Below are 20,123 nucleotides of genomic sequence, written 5' to 3' on the forward strand. Positions count from 1 at the left end.
AGAAAAGAAACCATTAACACGCTGTTTTTTGTTAACATTTCACCATAAATCGCAACAAAAACAAACGCATGACTTGGATTTCACAAACTGACCACTGCACGCCGCTAAGCAGTCGCCCAACGCTCAAAGGGGAACCAGTGCTCTGATGGGAACTGCTCACCGAGCTGTGGATGAGGGCGGGGCAGGCTGTGGTGAAATACTGAAACAGGAAGTTTGAGGTGCAACAGGAAGAGACATTCTCACAATAATTCACCGGCTAATTTTACTGACACACCAGCAGGCACGAGAATGTGTTATTTCCTGTGAAACACGCATGTTGATCATGCAACACTGCATGCAAGTTTTTCTTAAGCAGAAGCATGACACCAGTCAACCCAAACGCCATGGCTAGCTGCTTGATAAGTGGAAGATTGCAGCAACCTAATAATATAAATGTTTTGTAGTGGGTAATGCTGTTTGTCATTGGACGAATTTTTGTAAAGTGTCTGCAATGAAGTATTTAGTGTCGATAAATTCAGAAACATGACACAAGACCTTCAAAACACTGTTAGCATAGTTTTAGCTGCCATGCTCTGTTAAAAACACACACATTTGAGCTTCATAATTCATACTTTGTATGCTTTTAAAACCTTACAGTTTAACCACAGAGGTCAACAAGGTCATACACTCATGCGAAGAAACCATTTCGGCTCGCATGGAAAAGGCAAACAATGAGGAAGTTTAGATGAAATTAGAGAGCATTCAACTGAAAACGCAGCTGTTGACTGGCTATTCCTGAACTTTAAAAGAAAAGAGAAGAATTCAGTTCGGTTTCTATTAAATGAATATTTTTAATTCGAAAATGAATTCACCGGAACACCAAAAACACCCAAAAAACAATACTGTAGTTACAAAGATAAAGTGTAGAAGGCATCATGTACATTTTGATAGGCAACACAATACAGCTTGCAATGAAACATTTGAGTGGTAACATCTATTGCACAATCTTTTGACGTTTTTGCTTTAACAATTACATACATTATAAAGTACAAACCAAAATAAGATCATTCCTCAAACTCATTTACAATTTTCACAAGATTTCCGTGTAAACTGGCATATTTTACAGGTGAAGCTCTTCAGTTGACTCTGTCAGACTAAAGATAAAGGCTGGGTATGGCTTTGTGAGTGTCAGAGCTGTATGAGAGCTGTGAGAAAGCAGACACGGAGATGTTTTTATTGCATTCATGATAAGATATGACATGTTCTATTCCTCTCTGGGTTGTGAAACTAAATCACATAAAGACAATCCCACAATGGTAGCTCTCACTACTGCAAGCATCTGCCTTCTGTAACAACAACAACAACAAAAAAGCTAACGATATTTTTGTTTTGACTAAAATCCTTGTTGCAAAGTTCCAGAGGAGCCCTTGAGGGATTCCCTCTGGTCTGTCACGCTAATACTGACTCGTTTGATTTCGTTTTCACCTTTTGGCAAAGTCTTTACTCGGTTTATGAAAAGAGAAGTTCCCAATGTCAGTGTGGTTTCGTTCATCTTCACGCGCCCCTTGTGTCCGCACGCGGCAATGAGGTAATTCCAGGCAGCCTCGAACGAAGGCCGACGCAAAACCGGCGCGGCGGCGTCAACGTGGAAGTTCTGGGGATGCCAGCGGCGCTCAGTCCTGAGGAGTTTGGTTTATCACCTTCTTCTTCCTGACTGAGACCAGGTCGTAGAACGGATCCTTGGTGATACTCGCCCTGTTTCCAGTAAAGACGGTTGACGTTAGTTGTTTGTGGATTTACATTTGTTAGCGCTTTCGTAGACTAAGTCATCCACCATAACTTTAATGTCCTCAACAGAGACATGCTCAAAGAGAATACCCAATTTCCCTTCAGAATATATTCTGAGTTGACTGATCAGGATTAGCTTGGGGTGAAGAACATCTCCACAGGTCCTAGTATGTGAAAGTGCTCGGTGTGTTTGCTGTCTGACCTGATGGCTTCAATCCAGGAGTCTCTCTCTTCAGCGCTGGAGGCACAAATGGTGTAGGACTGATGTTTTCCCTCCACCACCCTGCCGTCCGTCTCCGTCTTACACGCTTTGATCTTCTGCCCGTGACTGTTGGGGTTGTACAGCTCCAGACAGTACTACGTGACAATACGATTCGGACATTAGAGTTAATCCAATATAAACAATGAAATGTTGTTTTTTAACTAAAAAAATAACTCAAAGAAGTCCTCCTTTCAGTTTCAGACAGCTTTGAGTAGCTTTTTAAAATGAGGATGTGTTGAACATCTTTCTGAATCTTACCTGTTTGCGGGAGTACTGCACTTCCCTCACGCACAGATTTTCTAGTGGAATGATACCTCTGGGTTCTTTATCCTGAAAAATAAAACATTTTGAAGAGACGGATTACATTAGGCTATATTTAATAAGAAGAAAAAGAACAGAAAAATGTCATCTGATTAAATTGTAATATATAGTTAAAGGAAACACGATGTGCTTATAAGGTTGAAAAACACTTCACCTTTGAATAGTTAAACTGTTTAGTTTGTACTTTTTTACTTTAAGCTCTCAGGGTTTGTTCATTTAAAAGTTTTTCATAAATTAGGGTATGTCTGTGGTACGGTTGAATCCTTACTGCTGTATACTCGAAGTAGTAGAGGCAGTTGTCTGTCAGGATAAACCATCGCCTTTTCCACGTTTTAACACGACCTCCTGAAATGCAAAGACGCAGCAAAAGTTAAACCTATTTTCATATTTGCTGTCAGTTATTATCGGACACTGGCTTGTTCAAAATCCCCTCGCTAAAAACAAAACTCCTGAGGTTGTTTGCGCCAATTGAAGCCTTGTGCAACCAGCCCCTTATGTTTCCAAGCAAACAGCCCAAAGTTGAGTTATGCTCGAAAGACTTCCTCTGTACTTTCCTGCATTCATTCGGTACATGTTGGTTAGAGTTTTGTTAATTTTATAAACAAGCCGTGTTAATAACAATGTAAAACAGGGACTTGCCGAGTTTAAGGAGCCAGCCTTCTCTGTCAGGGTTGAAAAACGTGTGAGTCAGGTCATTTCCGTCGTCCTCTGGGATTTTGAAAGGCTCGTTGCGTATGCTCTCGTAGAGTTTCTAAGAGCACAAGAGTTACACACTTGAAATCAATAGTGGCACAATTGCTCCTGTGGGCTAACCTGTCATTAGCAAGGCCGGTTAGGATAATGAACTCAATGAAAATTAGCCATCGCCTTCAAAACTCACTGCTTCTATAAAACTAAAGAGTAAGATTCAATCTAAATACATTAAATTCATTTTATGTCGAAAGGTTTCATGGCTGAAATGAGCTGAAGGGTCTTACGGAGAGAAGGTCGCTGGGCAGATCCTCGCCGTTGTTGATCCCTCTGTTCATGGAGATGAATCGCTCCAGGGTGGTTTTGTCCTTCACGTTGGGGTTGTGGAGGCTCGTGTTCAACATGATGATGGCAAACGACAGGATGTAGCACGTGTCTGGGTTTGAGGAGGCATGGAAAGCAAACGTCAAATTCAAAGGACACCAATCAACAAAATAGTATCTTGCCCAGGTATTTATGTACATCGAACTTTTTAACATTCTGTCACATTTCAACTACCCAATATATTTTAATGGGATTGATAATATACCAAAGCAAAGCAGTGCATAATGTTAAAGTATTGGGAAAATGATTGTTTGGGGGCGTTAGCATTGTGAAAACCAGCCCCTTGTTCTATGGGCCCTAGACTTTAGAGAGACATTTTCCTTGCTTGAGGCACAAACTGTGTTGAAGTTTTAAATTTTACCCAATTGCAAACGTATGCCTGTGAAGCATGCAACGCTCCAGTTTGACGCTGTGATGCTTACCAGAAATTGTTTGTGCTGTAAACAACCATCCTCCGATGCGGAGAGAGAAGTGCCAAACCAAAGGCTTTTAATGTTCAACATTTCAACATGGACCATTGCTAAAACTACAGGCAGACTGCGATTCTAAAACAATGATGTCATCGTTCTGTTCACTGATTGGCCTGGTAGAATATCTGCCTGAGGAATTCAAGTGAATGGGTGAAAGCCCTGAATGTCTGTGAAGTGACATTTTAGCCAGGCTGTGTATTTCTTTAAAAAACTTGTACAAGTCTTTGTGTACCTTTGTATTCCCTCCTCTCTTTCTCTCTCTCTACTATAATAGGTTTAAAAAACCAGTGTCACCACTTGTCTTCAGAAGTCATGTAATCAGTAAACAGCATCCACAATAATCTGATGATAATTGTAGCCGTTCTGCAAACACCTGTGAGCAAACAGCATCATGAAGACCAGGAAACACAGCAAACAGACTGAGGATGATGTGGGAAAATTCAAAGACGTTAGGTCATAAAACAATATTTCACACTCTGACCAATCCATCATCCTTAATTACTCTGGGCATTAAACAGCAAAGCAGCCAAGAGGCCCATGGGAACTCTGGAGAAGCTTCATGGAAACACAGCAGGAGAATGTTTTTGAATATCTGATCTGAAAAAGTACATGTTGAAAGAAAATCTGAAGAAATCAAATTCAAAGATGGCCACAAGCCACAAAGGAGACAATATAAACAAATGGAATAATAATGCCCAGGAATACGAAATATAGCTTTTGGGATATGTCCAACATGCTGTGTCTGCTGGAAAAACCAACACTGCAGACATTTTCCTGAGCTGGAACAGGGAAGCTCTAGCATGGCCATGGCCTTCCTACGTGATTCCGCTCGATCGTAATCTCGCTTCACAGCTCCGTCTGGGACTTCGTCCACTAACTTATGTTCCTCTGGTATAATATCAACCACGCCAATCAGCGAACAGAAGGAGAAGTTGTGAACGTTGAAGTTGTTGTTTTAGAATTGCAGTCTGCCTGTCGTTTGATCAACGGAGGAAGTGAATGAAGCCGTTCAGTCGGTGCTGGTCACGCTTCCTTGATTCAACATTAACAGCCATCTGGTTCGGTTTGGCATTTCTCTCCTCGCAGTCGAAGATGGTTGTTTACAGTGCAGACAACTTCCGGGAAACTTCATAACGCCAAACTGGCGCATCACATACGTCATTGCCATGGGGTAAAATGTAAAACCTCAACACAGTCCAGGCCTCCAGACCAGAACCTCTTTATTTGTAGATGGTTTTGTGATTTATGGGTTCAAATTTCAGTAGCTGTGAAAAGCTGGTAAAAGTGCTTAAAGATACCTGCGGTTTTAATTGCAATGACAAGTTGACTCACAGGAGCCAAATACATTTTACATTTGTAAACAAAAAAAAACAAAAAAATCTGCCACTTAAAATCTTGATAAAATGCACTACCGCTTTGTGGTTTTCAAGAGTCTAAATGTGAAAAAGTTTTCTGTAACAGTCTTTTTTTTTTGTAGGTCCATATAAATATATAAATATCATTGAACAGAGAGATGGAAAAAAAAAGTTAAGTCAGAAAGCAGTGAGGATCATAGCTGTGGTGTCGTCATGTAAAAATATCCCCTCTTGCACTTGTACAAGCTTGACACACACATGCGCATGCACACACACGCACACGCACGCACACACGCACACACACGCCCACACACACACACACAGTTGCAATCTAGAGAGGAAGTAGGTTTGTTTGAAAGAAGCTAACCTGTGGACTGGAAGACGTGAGCGTTGCATTCACAGTAGCGTGTGGCGAAGGCCTCCATCATCCGGTCAATTTTCTGAGCTTCACCCGGCAGACGGAAACTCCACAGAAACTGTCTGTCACATAAACACCACAACACGGTGATGTTTAGCAGCCTGTCATCCTGAGATGTGAGAGGGTAGACCGTAGGCTGTTGGTCTGGCTGCGTACGCTTCAACACGTCAGTTTGACCACTTTGATGATGTAGGCTAAGCATATTTCATGTCACTTTCTTTGAGGCGGTGATTGTTGGTCGCTCTTGCAGAAGGTCAACAAAATTATTGAGCTAAGTAGAATTAATTATAGTCTAGATTTTCAAAAATATCTTTCTTATTATTACACTCGCTTAGTTCTGTTCTGAAAATATATCTACCTGCGTGCTTACAATGATGTAGTCAGGAAACTGCTTTTTTTTTTTTTTTTTTTTGCTTCAAAAGGCTACGGAGGGTTCGTAATCGAGTCGTTTCATTAGCTCCAACCCCTAATTAGTATCCTGACATGTCTGATATTTACGTGAAACAACAATGACATCACATTTAGATCGTAAAGATTATTTAACTACATTTAGTCACAGAATAAAGAGATTAAATCTGAAACCGCAGCCTTTTCCCTTTTTAACTTTGTGTCTGGTAGCGTTCATTTTCAATGATCGTTTTCATTTTGCTGCGTTTGTGTCGTTTCTTAAAGCTACGGATGCAGCAAATCATTTTCTGTTGCAAAAACAGCATACAACTTTAGAACACATGTCAGAGAAACGTGTCAGTGTGTTTGAAAAAAAGTTTCATTTTGGTAAAATAAGTAAATAGGGCATTATGCCACACATAACTTTGTAAAATGTAATTTACAGCAAATCCATTAGCCGTGTTTGCTTGTCTGTAGTAAAACTCATATGAACATGCTCACTAATATTAATGAGTGATTCTGGTGAGCAGAAACAGCCATTAACCAGGTTATGTTAAAAATGTTAGTGACTGTCTGTGTGTGGTGAAAGGTGTTGACTGGAGAAACCGTAGGTGACTTTCTATGTCGAGTGACATTTTAGAGCAAGCAGCAGTCCGCCTCTCACCTTTGGTTTGTGGTTAGTTTTAGTTAAGGGCTTGGTTATATCCAGCAAATCAAAAACTGCGTTATGATTTATGATACTGTGCAATTTTTCATTTGATTATGTATATTTCATCCTTGGATGTCTTACTGGTTTAATCTCTTTGATGCCCATTATTAACAGTTTTATGTGAATTTCTCCTTTTTTTCCTAATAATCATTTTCATACAAACCTGTCCTGAGTTTCGGCTCTAGAACTTGTAAACTTTTAATCGGGACTTGCAGCACTCGAGGAAAAGACAATAACCAGTTTTTATTTGTCTAAGTCTCCATGGACAGGGCTTTCCAGCGTCCCTTTTTAAGTTGGCATTGGAAATTTTCCAGTCGACTGTACATCAAAACAAACACTGAAATGCAAGTCTGTGTCTTTCATAAGTTTTAAAATTAACTAATTCTCTTATTTAAGCATTTTGTGAATTAGACTAAATTTAAGGCAAGCGGTACAAACTGAGGCATACTCTGAATTTAAAAGGAATGCTAAGATATAAAACAGCATCCCATCAATCTGCAACACCGTACTCTATATTAAAACAGAATCTCTGTTTTGACTCCAACGTTTGGGTCAAAACACGCTAACGCTGATCGTAAATGCAAAAATTTGATAAAAGTTATTGGGAAAAATGGACAAATGGTCCACTCACGTTCCAATTATTTTTTTATTAATGTTATTTTTGCTAACTGACACAAACGTTAGACTGATCAGCCGCTGTGCTCTTCCACATTTGTTTCCACTTCAAGGCACAAAGAACCGGGTTGAGTATTTGGACCCACACTCTGAAGTCACACAAATTTGAACTTTACAGAGCTTAATTAAAAAAAATGTGAGCTAAACGTTCACATTGAACAATCAGTGTCATACCTTTGTTAATGTTCATATTATTTCCACACCCACCGACAACTGTTAAATATAGATAATGCCGACTATAATCAATTTTGCCGTCATCGCTTTTCGGCGCCCACTCTAGCGCAGCGCCCCCATGTGTGGCACATACTGTATACCCACGTTTAGTTTCACTGGCTGTTGGCGAGCTTCCCGTGGATAAACTGGGAAGTGAACATTTGCAGCATTTACCACAAAGATTGATCAACCCACAGTGCTCAACACAAAACATTAAGAAACTGAAGATAAAGGAGACTGACCTGAGCGCCAGAACCAGGTGGAGGTCAGCGAATTCGTGCAGCTCCACAAAGGCTTTCAGGGTCTGAAGATGAAGCTCCTCTCTGTGTGACGGAGGAGGAGAATAAAACCCTGAAGGTGTTTGTAACAAAACCAGCCAATTACAGCCCTCCTCTCTCTACGTAGCATACATTGTTCCTTACATTAATCCTTTTTGGCCACTTTTAAATAGAAAAATGTGTATTTTTGTAAACAAAGTTCTAAAGAGTTTTCTGAATTTTCTCCTTTTTATTGTCCACCATTTTTTTCCCCACTTCTCTGTTTTCTCCCGCCCCCTCCATGTATTCATCCCTTGACCCCTCTGAGTATCACCTCTCTCCAAGGAACTCTCCGATGGCCGTCTTGTTGAGTCCCTCCTCCTTGTAAAGAAACTCTGCAATAGATTTTGCGCTTCCATCCAGCAGCTTGTTCTCCACCAGGAAATTGATGCCCTGGAGGAAATAAGGGATAGTGTACGTGAGGTGAGTTTTGGAAAGTTTAAAGAATTTTTTTTTCTCTCATTTTAGCCTATTAGTCATAACAGACATGCCCATTTTGTACCAGCTGCGGCTTCCTTCATGAAATATATTATAAATCACACCCTAAACAAAAAAGCTTTTTCAAGCAATTTCTGTGGCTGGCAGTCAGCAGAAATCATTTCCATTATTAGATTTTGTTGAAGCAGATGCAGTTTTCCAAATCTTACCCTCCACGCAGCATTTTGGTTTCTCAATGATCTCATCTGTAGCTGGTAAATGAGGGCTTACAGCTTCCGTAATCCCAATTCCTTAAACTAATCTCTCTTCCTCTTTCTGCTCCATCGCTGGGCTTTGAGAAGAAGGCCTGATTAAAAACGTACCGCTTCCATGCACATTTCTGGAATCTGCAATACGTGGATCTTGCGTTTTTGTGATCTAATGTGGTTTCATTACCACTGGTAGGTATCGCTGGTTTTCCTTTCTGCTTTAGCTATGTTATCCTGAGGGAAGCAAGAAGGAGCCATTTAAACAACTGGATCGATCTCAAACTCAACCTAACCCACCCGAACAAAAGTCGCCATCTCAGTTTCTCCGTTTTTGATCTTACTACAGCGACATGCTTGACCTTCCAGCGAAACCACAGAAACTTGGCCGTGGCTTTCTGTCACTGCGGTTCGCAGGCTTACAGCAACAGAGAGGAGCGAAGCGGAAATGACACAACTGCTGAGTGTGTTTTGCTAAAACACACTGAGACCGCTAAAAAGCAAGGAGGCCTAAAAAATGACAAAGTAAGAGGCGAACTTGTTCATTTTTCATTGATAACTGTGCCTCGCCAACCATAGGCTGAGAAAAAAACTTGTGTTTCGGCTTACCTTTTTTGGGTCCATGTTGAATTTTTTCTTCCCGTTTAAAAACCGCTGGTTCTTCTCAATGGTTTTGCTGTAATTCAGAAAATATTATGGAGTACTTAATGCTTTATGTACTTTGTCAGAGTGAAAGCTAAATCTGTTGTCAGGTTTGTTCAAATCTTTAACAAAATTGAGACCATTTTTATCCTAAAAACCTACTCACTTCAACTCAGTTTGCTCATATAGTGCCAATTTCCAACAAAATGTCATTTCTTTCCAGAAAAAGTCATTTCAATTCAACTGCACATGCATTCCAATTCATCCTAGTCAACAAACGGTGCACTAAGCTCCATTTATTATTCAAATTAGCTTAAAAAGTTTCTGTCAAGAAACGCAGCAGATTGCATTGAGTCACTGCCTTCAGTTACTCACTTGTAGCAACAAAAGACTCGCCTTGTGTTGTTGTCTTTGCATCAATCCGTCACACCAAGCATGCATGTAGCGACAGTGGAGAGAAAAAAACTCCCCCCTTCAACAGGAAAAAGCCTCCAGCAGAACCAGAACCAGAACCCGGCTGAGTACGAACAGCCATCTGCCCCATCTGACTAGCTGCACCCTGAAGTGACTGGCGCCATTTTCAGTTCATCGCCAAGCATTTAAAAATAATTCAAAGTCTGGGGCTTTCCCTGCTCTGTCACGACCTCACATACAACAAGGCCCAATATTATTCACACCGTGAATCTGGATCTAAAGTTTTTTTCATTCAAGCAAGAATCTTATTTGCTTTTATAAATGCCAAAGGAATCTCCTCAAAGATAATACACCAGGTTTACTAAAGACTTGTTTACTTGGTGCTGAATGCTCCTTTAAGTCCTTGTCTGTAGTCACTGGAAGAGTCTTTGTTGGTTCTACAGTAATAAAAGGCTAGGTGTATTTGCTAATAGTCTTTTTGCATCTTTCTGTTGAGCGATTGATAATTTGTTTTGGTGTTGACCAGCACAGCTTAGATGTTGGAAAAGTTCCTCTCCAACATTGTAATCTATGTCTTCATCCACAGTTTCTAGACAAACTATGTCTCTGTTCTGTGGCTCTCAAACTCTAGTTCAAGAACCATTGAAGGTACCTGGGCTACCTTCAATGGTTCTAGTAACTGAAGTACTTTCAAAGGTACTTGAGTTAGTTTTATTAACTGAAATGCTATTTGACCAGGCTAACTATGATTAGCTTAAACAATTACATTTACTAACTGAAGTGATTTCTAACCAGGCTAACTACAATAGCAAGGGGATCTATAAACATTGTGATTTTTTTGGCACTGTGTTCTGTCAAACCATTAAACAACGTGTTTGTGAAAGGAATGTGTAAAAATTCTGACGAGTGCAAATAAATTTACTGCAGCTATCACTGAGTTTATAGACGGCCATATTGGATTGTAGGTCAAGGTTGGTAGCAATACATCAATCCTTGTGTAAAAATAACCAAACATGTAGTGTGAATGAGAATCATTTTTAATCGAGTAGCACGACTGAAAAAAGTCCAGATCCAAACAGCACTTTTTCAAATTACCATCTTTGTTGTGGTGCTTTTGACCACTACAACAATGAATACTTATTAAAAAAAAAACAACTTGCAATAGTTTTTTTAAATTCTTTACTTAATGGAAATTTCTGCCATTTTACAACTTTTATGCCACGTTTTACACTTGAAATCTTTGTCTAGCCAAGTTTGTGTAGCACATTTCAGCAACAAGGCGATTCAAAGTGCTTTACGTGACATGTAGTCCAAACACAGCTCTCTCCGTCATATTTCGTAACCGCCAAAATAATTAGCATCATGTCTCAGATTGTGCTAATTTGATATTCTTAACCAAATAACCAAAAGAAGCCATCATTTCTGATCAGTCAGCTGACCAGTAAGAACTAATCAGGGTTTGTTTTTTGAAGGCAAGGAAATAGTAAAAACAGAACTTTGCAGAGAAGAGGGTTCATCACCGCACTGCTAAAACAGCATATTGAAGGCGACTTACACAATACTAACTTCAATTCTGTTCAGCTTTGTGTAGAAAATTGACTTTTTAAATTGTTAGGAAGTTTTCTCAAAGAATTATTCCTGAAATAAACTTTGTTTTGTCAAATGAATAAGACTAATTTCTCCACAAATAATAAAAATAAGGGGGGGCGGCTAAAAAAAAAAATGTTTTTCAAAAAGTGACCAAAGCCACAGACTTTCAGCAAACCTGCCAGATAAGTGGAATGTCTGGCAGATATTTAAGACATCAAATACTCTGAAAGAAAGTGTGGTATGTAAAAGAGGCAAAGGGTTTTTCCCAGACTAGCACTTACTTTTCCTCTGTAGACTCAAAGCTGAGTATTTCTGCCATGACATTGTCTATCTCCAACTTCAACTTCTGCAGTGAGAACAAAGAGGTATCAAACGCAGGTCGCATGAAAAGCGAATCGCTTTGGCCTCTGAGGAATGTGACGTCTGATGAAACGTTACCTGGATGTCGTCCAGAAGGTCCTTTTTATACATCTTGATGCTTTCGATCTCCAGCCTCTCATCAGCTGTGAAGTCTGAAGAAACTGAGCAAAATATTAGAACAACAACAAAAAAAAAAGTCAGTCTGAGTCATGGTTCTTCAACAATTTCCATCATGTCTGCAAATTCAGCCAAAAGGAGAAGTTATTAATATCTAAACCAGAGATTGTAAAAATGACAAAGTATTTTTGCTCTAAATTCTAGTGCAAAGTATCTCAGTTCACTTGTAATAAGACAAATGTTACTTACTGGTAACTTTTCACCAAGATACATGAGCTTCCTTTAAGTCAATAATTATTTAATGTTGATAAAAAACTGTTAGTTTTTCAGATTGATTATAACCAGAACCTTTTCATCGACATTAAGGAATTATTGACTTAAAACAAGCTCCTATATCTTGCTGAAATGTTATAAGTTAGTTTAGTCTTATTTCATGCGCACTGAGATATTTGCACGAGAGACTCGACCAGAAATGCTTGGTAAAATTCAGTGTTTATGCAGTGAAGCTCTCTGATCTTTTCAATTCACAACAAACGCCGACTCAAGGTACTTTGTTAAAAAAAAAGAAAAGTAATTTCAATTCAACCACACGCACGTTCCCATTGATCCAAGTTATCCAGCAAAGCGTTAAGTTCAGTTTATTATCCAACAATCCCGCATACCGACCGCGCACGTAGCGACGGTGGAGAGGAAAAACTCCCCTTTAACAATAATTAATGTTTTAGGAACCAGAATTTCCCTAGTATGCTGTTTCTTTGTAAACATATTTTTAATACATCTCCTTCCAGACTGAAATCATGTTCTAAAAGAAGACATCTGAACTCTGTGGCGTTGTTATTTTTGTGAAACCCGTCACACCTGTTCAGACCGACGCCAAGCTCTAGAACCAGATGAGAATAGCTCGCTCTTCCTGCGGCCTGAGTTTTACTATAAATTGCATTTCCAGTTAACATGAAACACACAAAGAAATCTCATTCTCAAAGAAGGACTTTTGCTTTTTGAAGCTGGTTAGTGAGCTGAAGCAGCACTGAATCACTCGCGTGACCTGCCTCTGTTTCCACATGTGATGGATGAAATGCTTCCCCTCCGACTTTGTCACATTCCCACATTGCAAAACGTCTCTTCTGTCAACATGCACAGGCTTTTTGTTGGTCGTGTGTCGCCTGCCCTGACTGTCCATTGGCGCTCTTTATCAATCAGATGTTGAATTTCTTCCTAATGTTCTTGTAAAAACACATTGTTATCTTAAATTGTTGACCAATTTACTAATATGTTGGACATCAAAGCTATATTTCGCTATTTGGTTAATTAAAAGTTGAGTGGAAGGAAAAAAATGTGTCAAAATCAACATGTGTTACAGAAACGCTTTGCAGTTAAATGTCAGCATCTAACGCCACACTAGCTTTCTTTTAGTCTTAAAAAAATAATAAAATAATTAAAGCTCCGCGGAGCATCGAGCGGCCCTCGCAGCCAAGCGCCGCTCGGCCTATAGCCACCGCGTGTGCCCAGCACCGCCTTCCCCCAGCCACCACCGGTGCTCTGACGGAACAGCCGAACCCGCCCTCCTTGAATTTACTCAGTGTGTCATGTTTGGCTTTGCTCACAGACAATGCACAAAAATCTGTTGCTGATTGGCTGCAGCGAGTAAATCAGGGGTCACCAACCTTTTTGAAACTGAGAGCTACTTCATGGGTACCGAGTCATATAAAGGCTACCAGTTTGACACGCTCTTCTGAAATAACAAATTTACTCAGTTTGCCTTATACATTATCAGTAATGATTAATGATACTGATCCATGAGAATACTCATCCATGAGAAGGCACTGTTCATGTTAATGATTTCTCACAACAATTAGCAACAAAAACAAGGTGGGAAACAGATATCAATATTCAGCACTTTATCTCTTTTAATCTCAGTAATTGTGTGATTCTTTTTTGCAGCAACATTTCGGCCTCAGGATTTTTGAAAAAAAGTATTGTTTTAAGTTTTAAATATTTTGTTACAACACTGACATGTTTAACAATAAGAAATTAATAATGGGCAAGCACAGGATTGGATAAATTAATTATTACATGTGGGGTTTCATTATTACTGACAGCATTGAATATATTGGTAATTTCAAAAACTTAGACCAATATTTGCATTTATTGGTCTTCAACTCCCAACATGGCTCAGAAAAATCCACAGTACTTAATGTTTCTGTAACAATATTTAATAAAAACATGTGTGGAATGGAACATAACATGGTGGATTGTCCCATAACAGGGTGGAAAATAAAAGTATTTGATTCTAAAATCTGATGATTTTCATTATTAGTTGCAGGATTCCTAACAGGGTGGAACTTTAAGATTTACATATACAGGTTTAACATATTTAAGATAAGAAAAAGTACAGAGACGGTGATTGTTGAAGCTCACTTTGTTTTCCATGGTTGAACTCTCATCAAAACCAATTGATGTCACTTACATTAAATGGTTTTTAAGGAATTTTAGACTTTTTGAATGCAGAAATGAAACATCCTAACAGGGTGGAAAGTTAGTACTGGCACATGTATAAGATGAAGAAAATATCAAATGAGAAAATGGCTTCAGTAGATTAAATTGCATATTAAAATAAGGTGTACTCCAGTCAATCAACTTATTGAAGAAAAACATAAATATAAATATATTTTATAGTTTAAATGTCATGAGGAAATCTATTACGCTGCACTGGTCAAACATGAAATTGAACATGTCCGTCAACAAAAGGTGTGTAAAGAACAAAATATTTGAAAGGCATTTCGTTTATATTTGAATAATGACAAACATCTAAATGTATAATTAAAATACTTTGTTGTAAATATTTGGCACATTTTACAAAAATTAATAGTAAGCAAAACATGGGGACATGGAATGTTGCCGCAAAAAAAATCACCCAATTGTTACATTTTTAGATAACCACTTACATCTCTACATTTCATAGGAAAAATATCCAATTTTTACTAGCCACTCAAACAATTTTTTCAACAAATCATGAACTATGTTGCACCATGCTTCAAAAAGTTATCAATTATGTAATGATAAAGAAAAATCAACTTACATATTTTTAAAAAAATCTTGTCACATTTTGAACTCATGACCAAATCTGCTGCATTTTTAACAAAATTATAACTGTTGTAACACCTCAGTAAACACCGTATAATTCAGCGCATAGTGACAACTTTTCTTAATCAGATGCAACATGTGTGTCTGTACAGCTAGCTTAGCTAGCATCACGTCCACAGATATTACCTTTCTTTAAGCTATCCTTCCAAGTGACGCTAAAAGTTGGACGAAGTCCCCGCCGTCTGTGAAAGCGAAGCGCTGCTGATTTTACATGTCGCCATTTATTTTGATTTATGCAGCGCTTTTATATTACTGATGATTAGGCAGCTTCACCCGCTCAGAGGAAACCACTGCGCATGTTTTGGAGCTCCGCGTGCGAGTAAAGGTGGAGCCGATGGGTAACAACAGACACTACGTCATGTTATTGCTGGGATTTTACGGCGCTACCTTAAATCCCTGAACTTCACATTTTAACGGAAGAAAAGAGCAATGCGACTTGGATGTAACAAGTAACGAGACAGTTTTGTAGAAATGTAGTGAAGTAGAAAGTACAGATATGTACTGTAAAATGTAGTGGAGTAAAAGTAGAAAGAACCCATTATTAAATCTGCTTAAGTAAAGTACAGAAACACGAAAACTCTACTTAAGTACAGTACTTCCCACCACTGTTTACAGCAGCGCTCCCTGCTGCAGCCCGCAACATCTCATGCAGATTAGCCAATGTAGAGAGGAGATATAGCTATTTGATTAACCGAAGGGGGGAAGTGGAGTCAAGTTATAATCTAATGCTATTGGGGTCTTTAGAGGTTCACTGAAGTCAGCCATAAATATCTGATGGAAATCACATGAAGCCTGGTTGATTTAGAGACGATCGTTGACATGGCTGGTATTGCTATTTGCTAATAAGGCACGCCCACATGCTTCAGCTAGTCGGCTGCTAGCTGAAGCCACATGCTTCAGCACGCTTCGGCTGAAGCACACTTGAAATCAGCAGTTGGAAACGGGGGGTGACATCACCATTAGAGATGGGGGTTTTTTTTACTGAGTAAAAAACTCAGTAAAAAACTGAGTTTTTTACTCAGTTTTTTACTCAATAAAAAACTGAGTCTTTTACACAGACTCAGTTTGTGTTTTACACAAAATGAGTCTGTGTAAAACACAGACTCAAAACTGAGTCTGTGTAAAACTCAGTTTTACACAGAGTTGATCATCATGTCATTTTATATCAATTTGCACAGCATTGAACCCATTTGAGTCAGAGTAAATGTAAGACTACAGAGATGGTGACAGTTGAAGCTCACTTTGTTTTCCATGGTTGAATTCACATCAAAACCAATTGATGTCACTTACATTAAATGGATTTTGTGGAATTTTAGACTTTTTGAAGGCAGAAATGAAACATCATAACAGGGTGGAAAGTTAGTACTGGGACATGTATAATATGAAGAAAATATCAAATGTGAAAATAGTTTCAGTAGATTAAATTACATATTAAAATAAGGTGTAGTCCAGTCAATCAACTTGTTGAAGAAAAAAATAAATATAAATATATTTTATAGTTTAAATGTCATGAGGAAGTCTATTACGCTGCACTGGGGACACATGAAATTGAACATGTCCAGCAACAAAAAGGTGTGTAAAGATCAAAATAATATTTACAAGGCATTTTGTTTATATTTGAATAATGGTAAACATCTAAATCCATCCTTCCTTTTTCCTGCACCCTTGTCCCTTAGTGGGGTCGGGAGGGCTGCTGGTGCCCATCTCCAGCTGGCGTGCAAACATCTAAATGTATAATTAAAAAACTTTGTTGTTCAGTTGTTTCAGTGGCTACCTGTATTAGCTGTGTGCAAGAATTCCTGCCGGTGTTGCCCGTACTGGATTGTGTTTGAGCTTCTCTTTATTAAATTATAATAAACATCATCATCATCACCTGGGTCTCAGTGTTTATCCTCACCACCAACAACCACAAATCATGACAGTTTAAGTTTTGGGAGAATGTATGTGCATCTGAACAGCTTCATTGATACTTTATCTTGTCACTTGTGTTGACATTAGCTACATTGTGTTTACAGCAGCGCTCTCTGGTGCAGCCCGCAGCATCTCATGCAGTTTGGCCAATGTAGAGAGGAGATACAGCTGTTAGATTAACCTAGGGAGTGAAGTGAAGTCAAGTTATAATCCAATCTTTAGAGGATCAACACAGTCGATCATAGAAAATCTGGTGCAAATTGGATGAAGCCTGGTTGATTTAGAGATGATCGTAGACATGGCTAGCATTGCTATTTGCTAATAAGGAACGTCCACATGCTTCAGCTAGCAGTCAACATACACAGAGTTCATCATCATCATGTCATGTTATATCAATTTACACAGCACTGAACCCATTTGAGTCAGAGTAAAAGAAAGACTTCCGGTAGACAAAAACAGGTGACTTCCTGTTGGAGGGGGGCGTGGCTAAGGTGATGTCATCATATGACCTTGTGAATGTGATCAAGGCTGGCCAATAATGAGACATGGAAAGTCTGATGAAGTTGTCACTTTTCCTGTAGAAGTTATTGCATTTTAGTATTTCATGGCACAAAGCCAAAGTTTGACACTTAGCCACGCCCACATGCTTTGATGTACGAGAATTCTTTTGATAACTTTTCATCTTCAATGTCTTAAGTGTGTGCTGAGCGAGTTTGAAGTCTGTATCTCAAAAGCTGTAGGAGGAGTTCGATCAGATGCGACGTCTATGAAAAACCGGAAATGGCGGCTTTGATCCAAAATGGCCGACTTCCTGTTGGGTTTGGACCATGGCTCCAAGAGACTTTTTTGTACATCCTGACAAGATACACATGTGTACCAAGTTTCATAATTCTAGGTTAAAGCATGGCTTGGGGCTGATGATTTAAACTCTTCTAGGGGGCGCTGTTGAGACATTAAGCCACGCCCACCAAATATTGCACTGGATTACTGTCCGGAGTTGGATAAGGATCGATCTCAGTGAGTTTGGTGCAGCTGGACTCACAATTGTGGAATTAACAGCCAAACGTATGGACACGGCGTTACAGGTATATTCGCCACGCCGCCACGCACACCTGCTGCATCCAAAACAAACAGCGTTGGAAACCATAACACACCAACATGTCTTCTGTTTGTGGACACAGTTTCATGTTGATTAGGTTAAAGAGGTCAGATAGGGACCGATCACAATAAAACATGACACTTCCTGTTCTAAGGGGGCGTGGCTTATGTGATCTCAAAATGTCACAATTGGGTCTTGTAGGGCATCCAAAGGTGATCACACACAGAAAGTTTGGTGGCTCTGTGAGTTTCTTTGTAGGAGATATAACTGTTTATTGTTTTATGGTAAGTCAGTGAACTTTGACCCCTGGTATCACCCCTTCAGCATGCACGAAAACTCACCGTTTTGATAACTTTTAATCGGGCATGCCTTATGAACAAACTGACCAAGTTTGAAGCCGATCCATCAAAAGCCCTAGGAGGAGTTCGATCAAATGCGACGTGTGTAAACGGCCAAAATGGGGTGAAATTTGCAAATTCAATCCAAAATGGCCGACTTCCTGTTTGACATACACTATGAGAACAATTATAAATTCTGAGTGGCTTGGGGAGCTCTACAAGTGTACCAAATTTCAAGTCTCTACAATAAAGTAACTGAATAGGAAAGGGTCTTTTGAAATTTTCTAGGGGGCGCCGTTGAGCCAATTTTTTTGCGATTTTTGCGCGGACCTTAAAATACATAAATTTTTCACAGTCTCTATGGGCCTACCAATTTTGGTGAGTTTTTGAATATGTTAAAGCCCCCAAAAAGGCAATTCATTTGACAGAAGAAAAATAAAAAAAAAAAAAATAAAAAAATAATAATAAACATTTGAAAAACAATAGGCCTTCGCAGCGCTTAGCTGCTCGGGCCTAACAAGACCACCATGATGCTCTTCTGGTTCCTCAGTTTGATTTGAATGAGTTAACTTCCCCACAGCTTTTTTTTTTTTTTTGCACTATTGTTATATTTGCTTAATCATATGTGACCATTAAAACGTTCATGTGCAGCAGCCATTTCCAGTGAAAACTGATTAGCATAAAAGAACAGAAGTCACGTATTTCAGTTTCTTATCAGCCAGGAGAAAAAAACGGCATTAAAAGCATCTTTATAGCGTATGTGTACTGTATGCACATATAAATATACATATGGATATATATGTATGTATGTGTGTAGTTACAGAAATGGCAGTTTTCAGCCCTTCCTGAGTGATATGTGACTTGTTTGCTGTTAATGATCTGACCACAAGACTTCCACTTCTCCACCCTTCCTTTGCTCATCTTGAGAAGCAAAAGCTTAAAGGCACAACCCGTCACAAATACACCCAGTCTGAGTTTCTGGTGATAAACAAAGGAAGCTGCAAATTTACAGTAACCCTGTTTGAAACTAAAAACTACACCGTTTAGCTTTCTAAATCTTAGATAATAACTTCTGTTTTTTTTTAGTTGTTTTTTTTTGTATTATTACCTCTGATGCGCAGTCCTATGAGTGACTATGAGTGTCTCTTCTGCATTTTCAGCTGAGAAGAGTCTTTTTTTTTCTAACCCTGGTTGCTAACAGCAACAAGTGCTTACCACTGTGCACCAGTGACATCAAATGTTACCCAAAACCTGTTTTTTTTTTCTTCAGTCTAACATACCAGGTCAGACTGTGAACTATATTGTAAGTACAGTCATACCACAAAAACTCAGAAAATGGAGAGCAAATAAATAAAATCATAGTTTAAAACATTTAATGTTTTAGTAATTTGAGTCATGACTCCTGGAGTCCCAGATCTGAGACTGTGTCACATTGTCCTCAGTATGTTCAGTATATTAAGAAATATTTAAGAAAAACACACAAAGATTTGCAGATGAACATACAAAATAAAAACAAGATCCGATAGAACTTCCTCCGTCATTTTACAATGTCGTTAGTTTTTGTTGTTATTGTTTTACAGCTTATATATATATATTTTTTGCACATAAAGACAGTTTAAATAAAGGCAACCACTTATGTCCCTATCTTAATATGTAAAGTTATCTGATAAAATTTTCAACATACAGCAATAAAAACACCAAAGCGTCTCTTACCCATTTGGCAATCGGTCATTTATGGCCCCAAAAGTAATAAAAGAAATGTTGGCGTCTCTAGAGAGAAAAGCACAGAGAAGTGTTGGGCAGCTGCAGCAGAAAGCTGACTTTAAACCACACCTCTTCCTCATCCATCACACTTCT

The 20,123-nt window shown here is 38.9% G+C and overlaps 1 protein-coding gene across 1 annotated transcript; it reads right to left on the reverse strand.

Moving 5' to 3' along the window:
- Positions 1-819: 819 nt before the first annotated feature.
- Positions 820-20,123, reverse strand: cyth4b (cytohesin 4b). The gene is made up of 13 exons (XM_008434401.2): positions 19,980-20,123; positions 11,736-11,818; positions 11,579-11,643; positions 9,261-9,327; positions 8,243-8,361; positions 7,894-7,974; positions 5,617-5,729; positions 3,328-3,476; positions 2,990-3,101; positions 2,619-2,695; positions 2,288-2,359; positions 1,970-2,124; positions 820-1,734 (listed from the first exon to the last, which is right to left on the reverse strand). Exons 1-13 carry the CDS (start codon positions 19,996-19,998, stop codon positions 1,653-1,655), a joined length of 1,194 nt encoding a protein of 397 aa, XP_008432623.1. The 5' UTR covers positions 19,999-20,123; the 3' UTR covers positions 820-1,652.

This window comes from Poecilia reticulata, chromosome 1, assembly GCF_904066995.2.
Source record: "Poecilia reticulata chromosome 1, P_reticulata-male-v2, whole genome shotgun sequence".
NCBI classification, from domain to species: domain Eukaryota; kingdom Metazoa; phylum Chordata; class Actinopteri; order Cyprinodontiformes; family Poeciliidae; genus Poecilia; species Poecilia reticulata.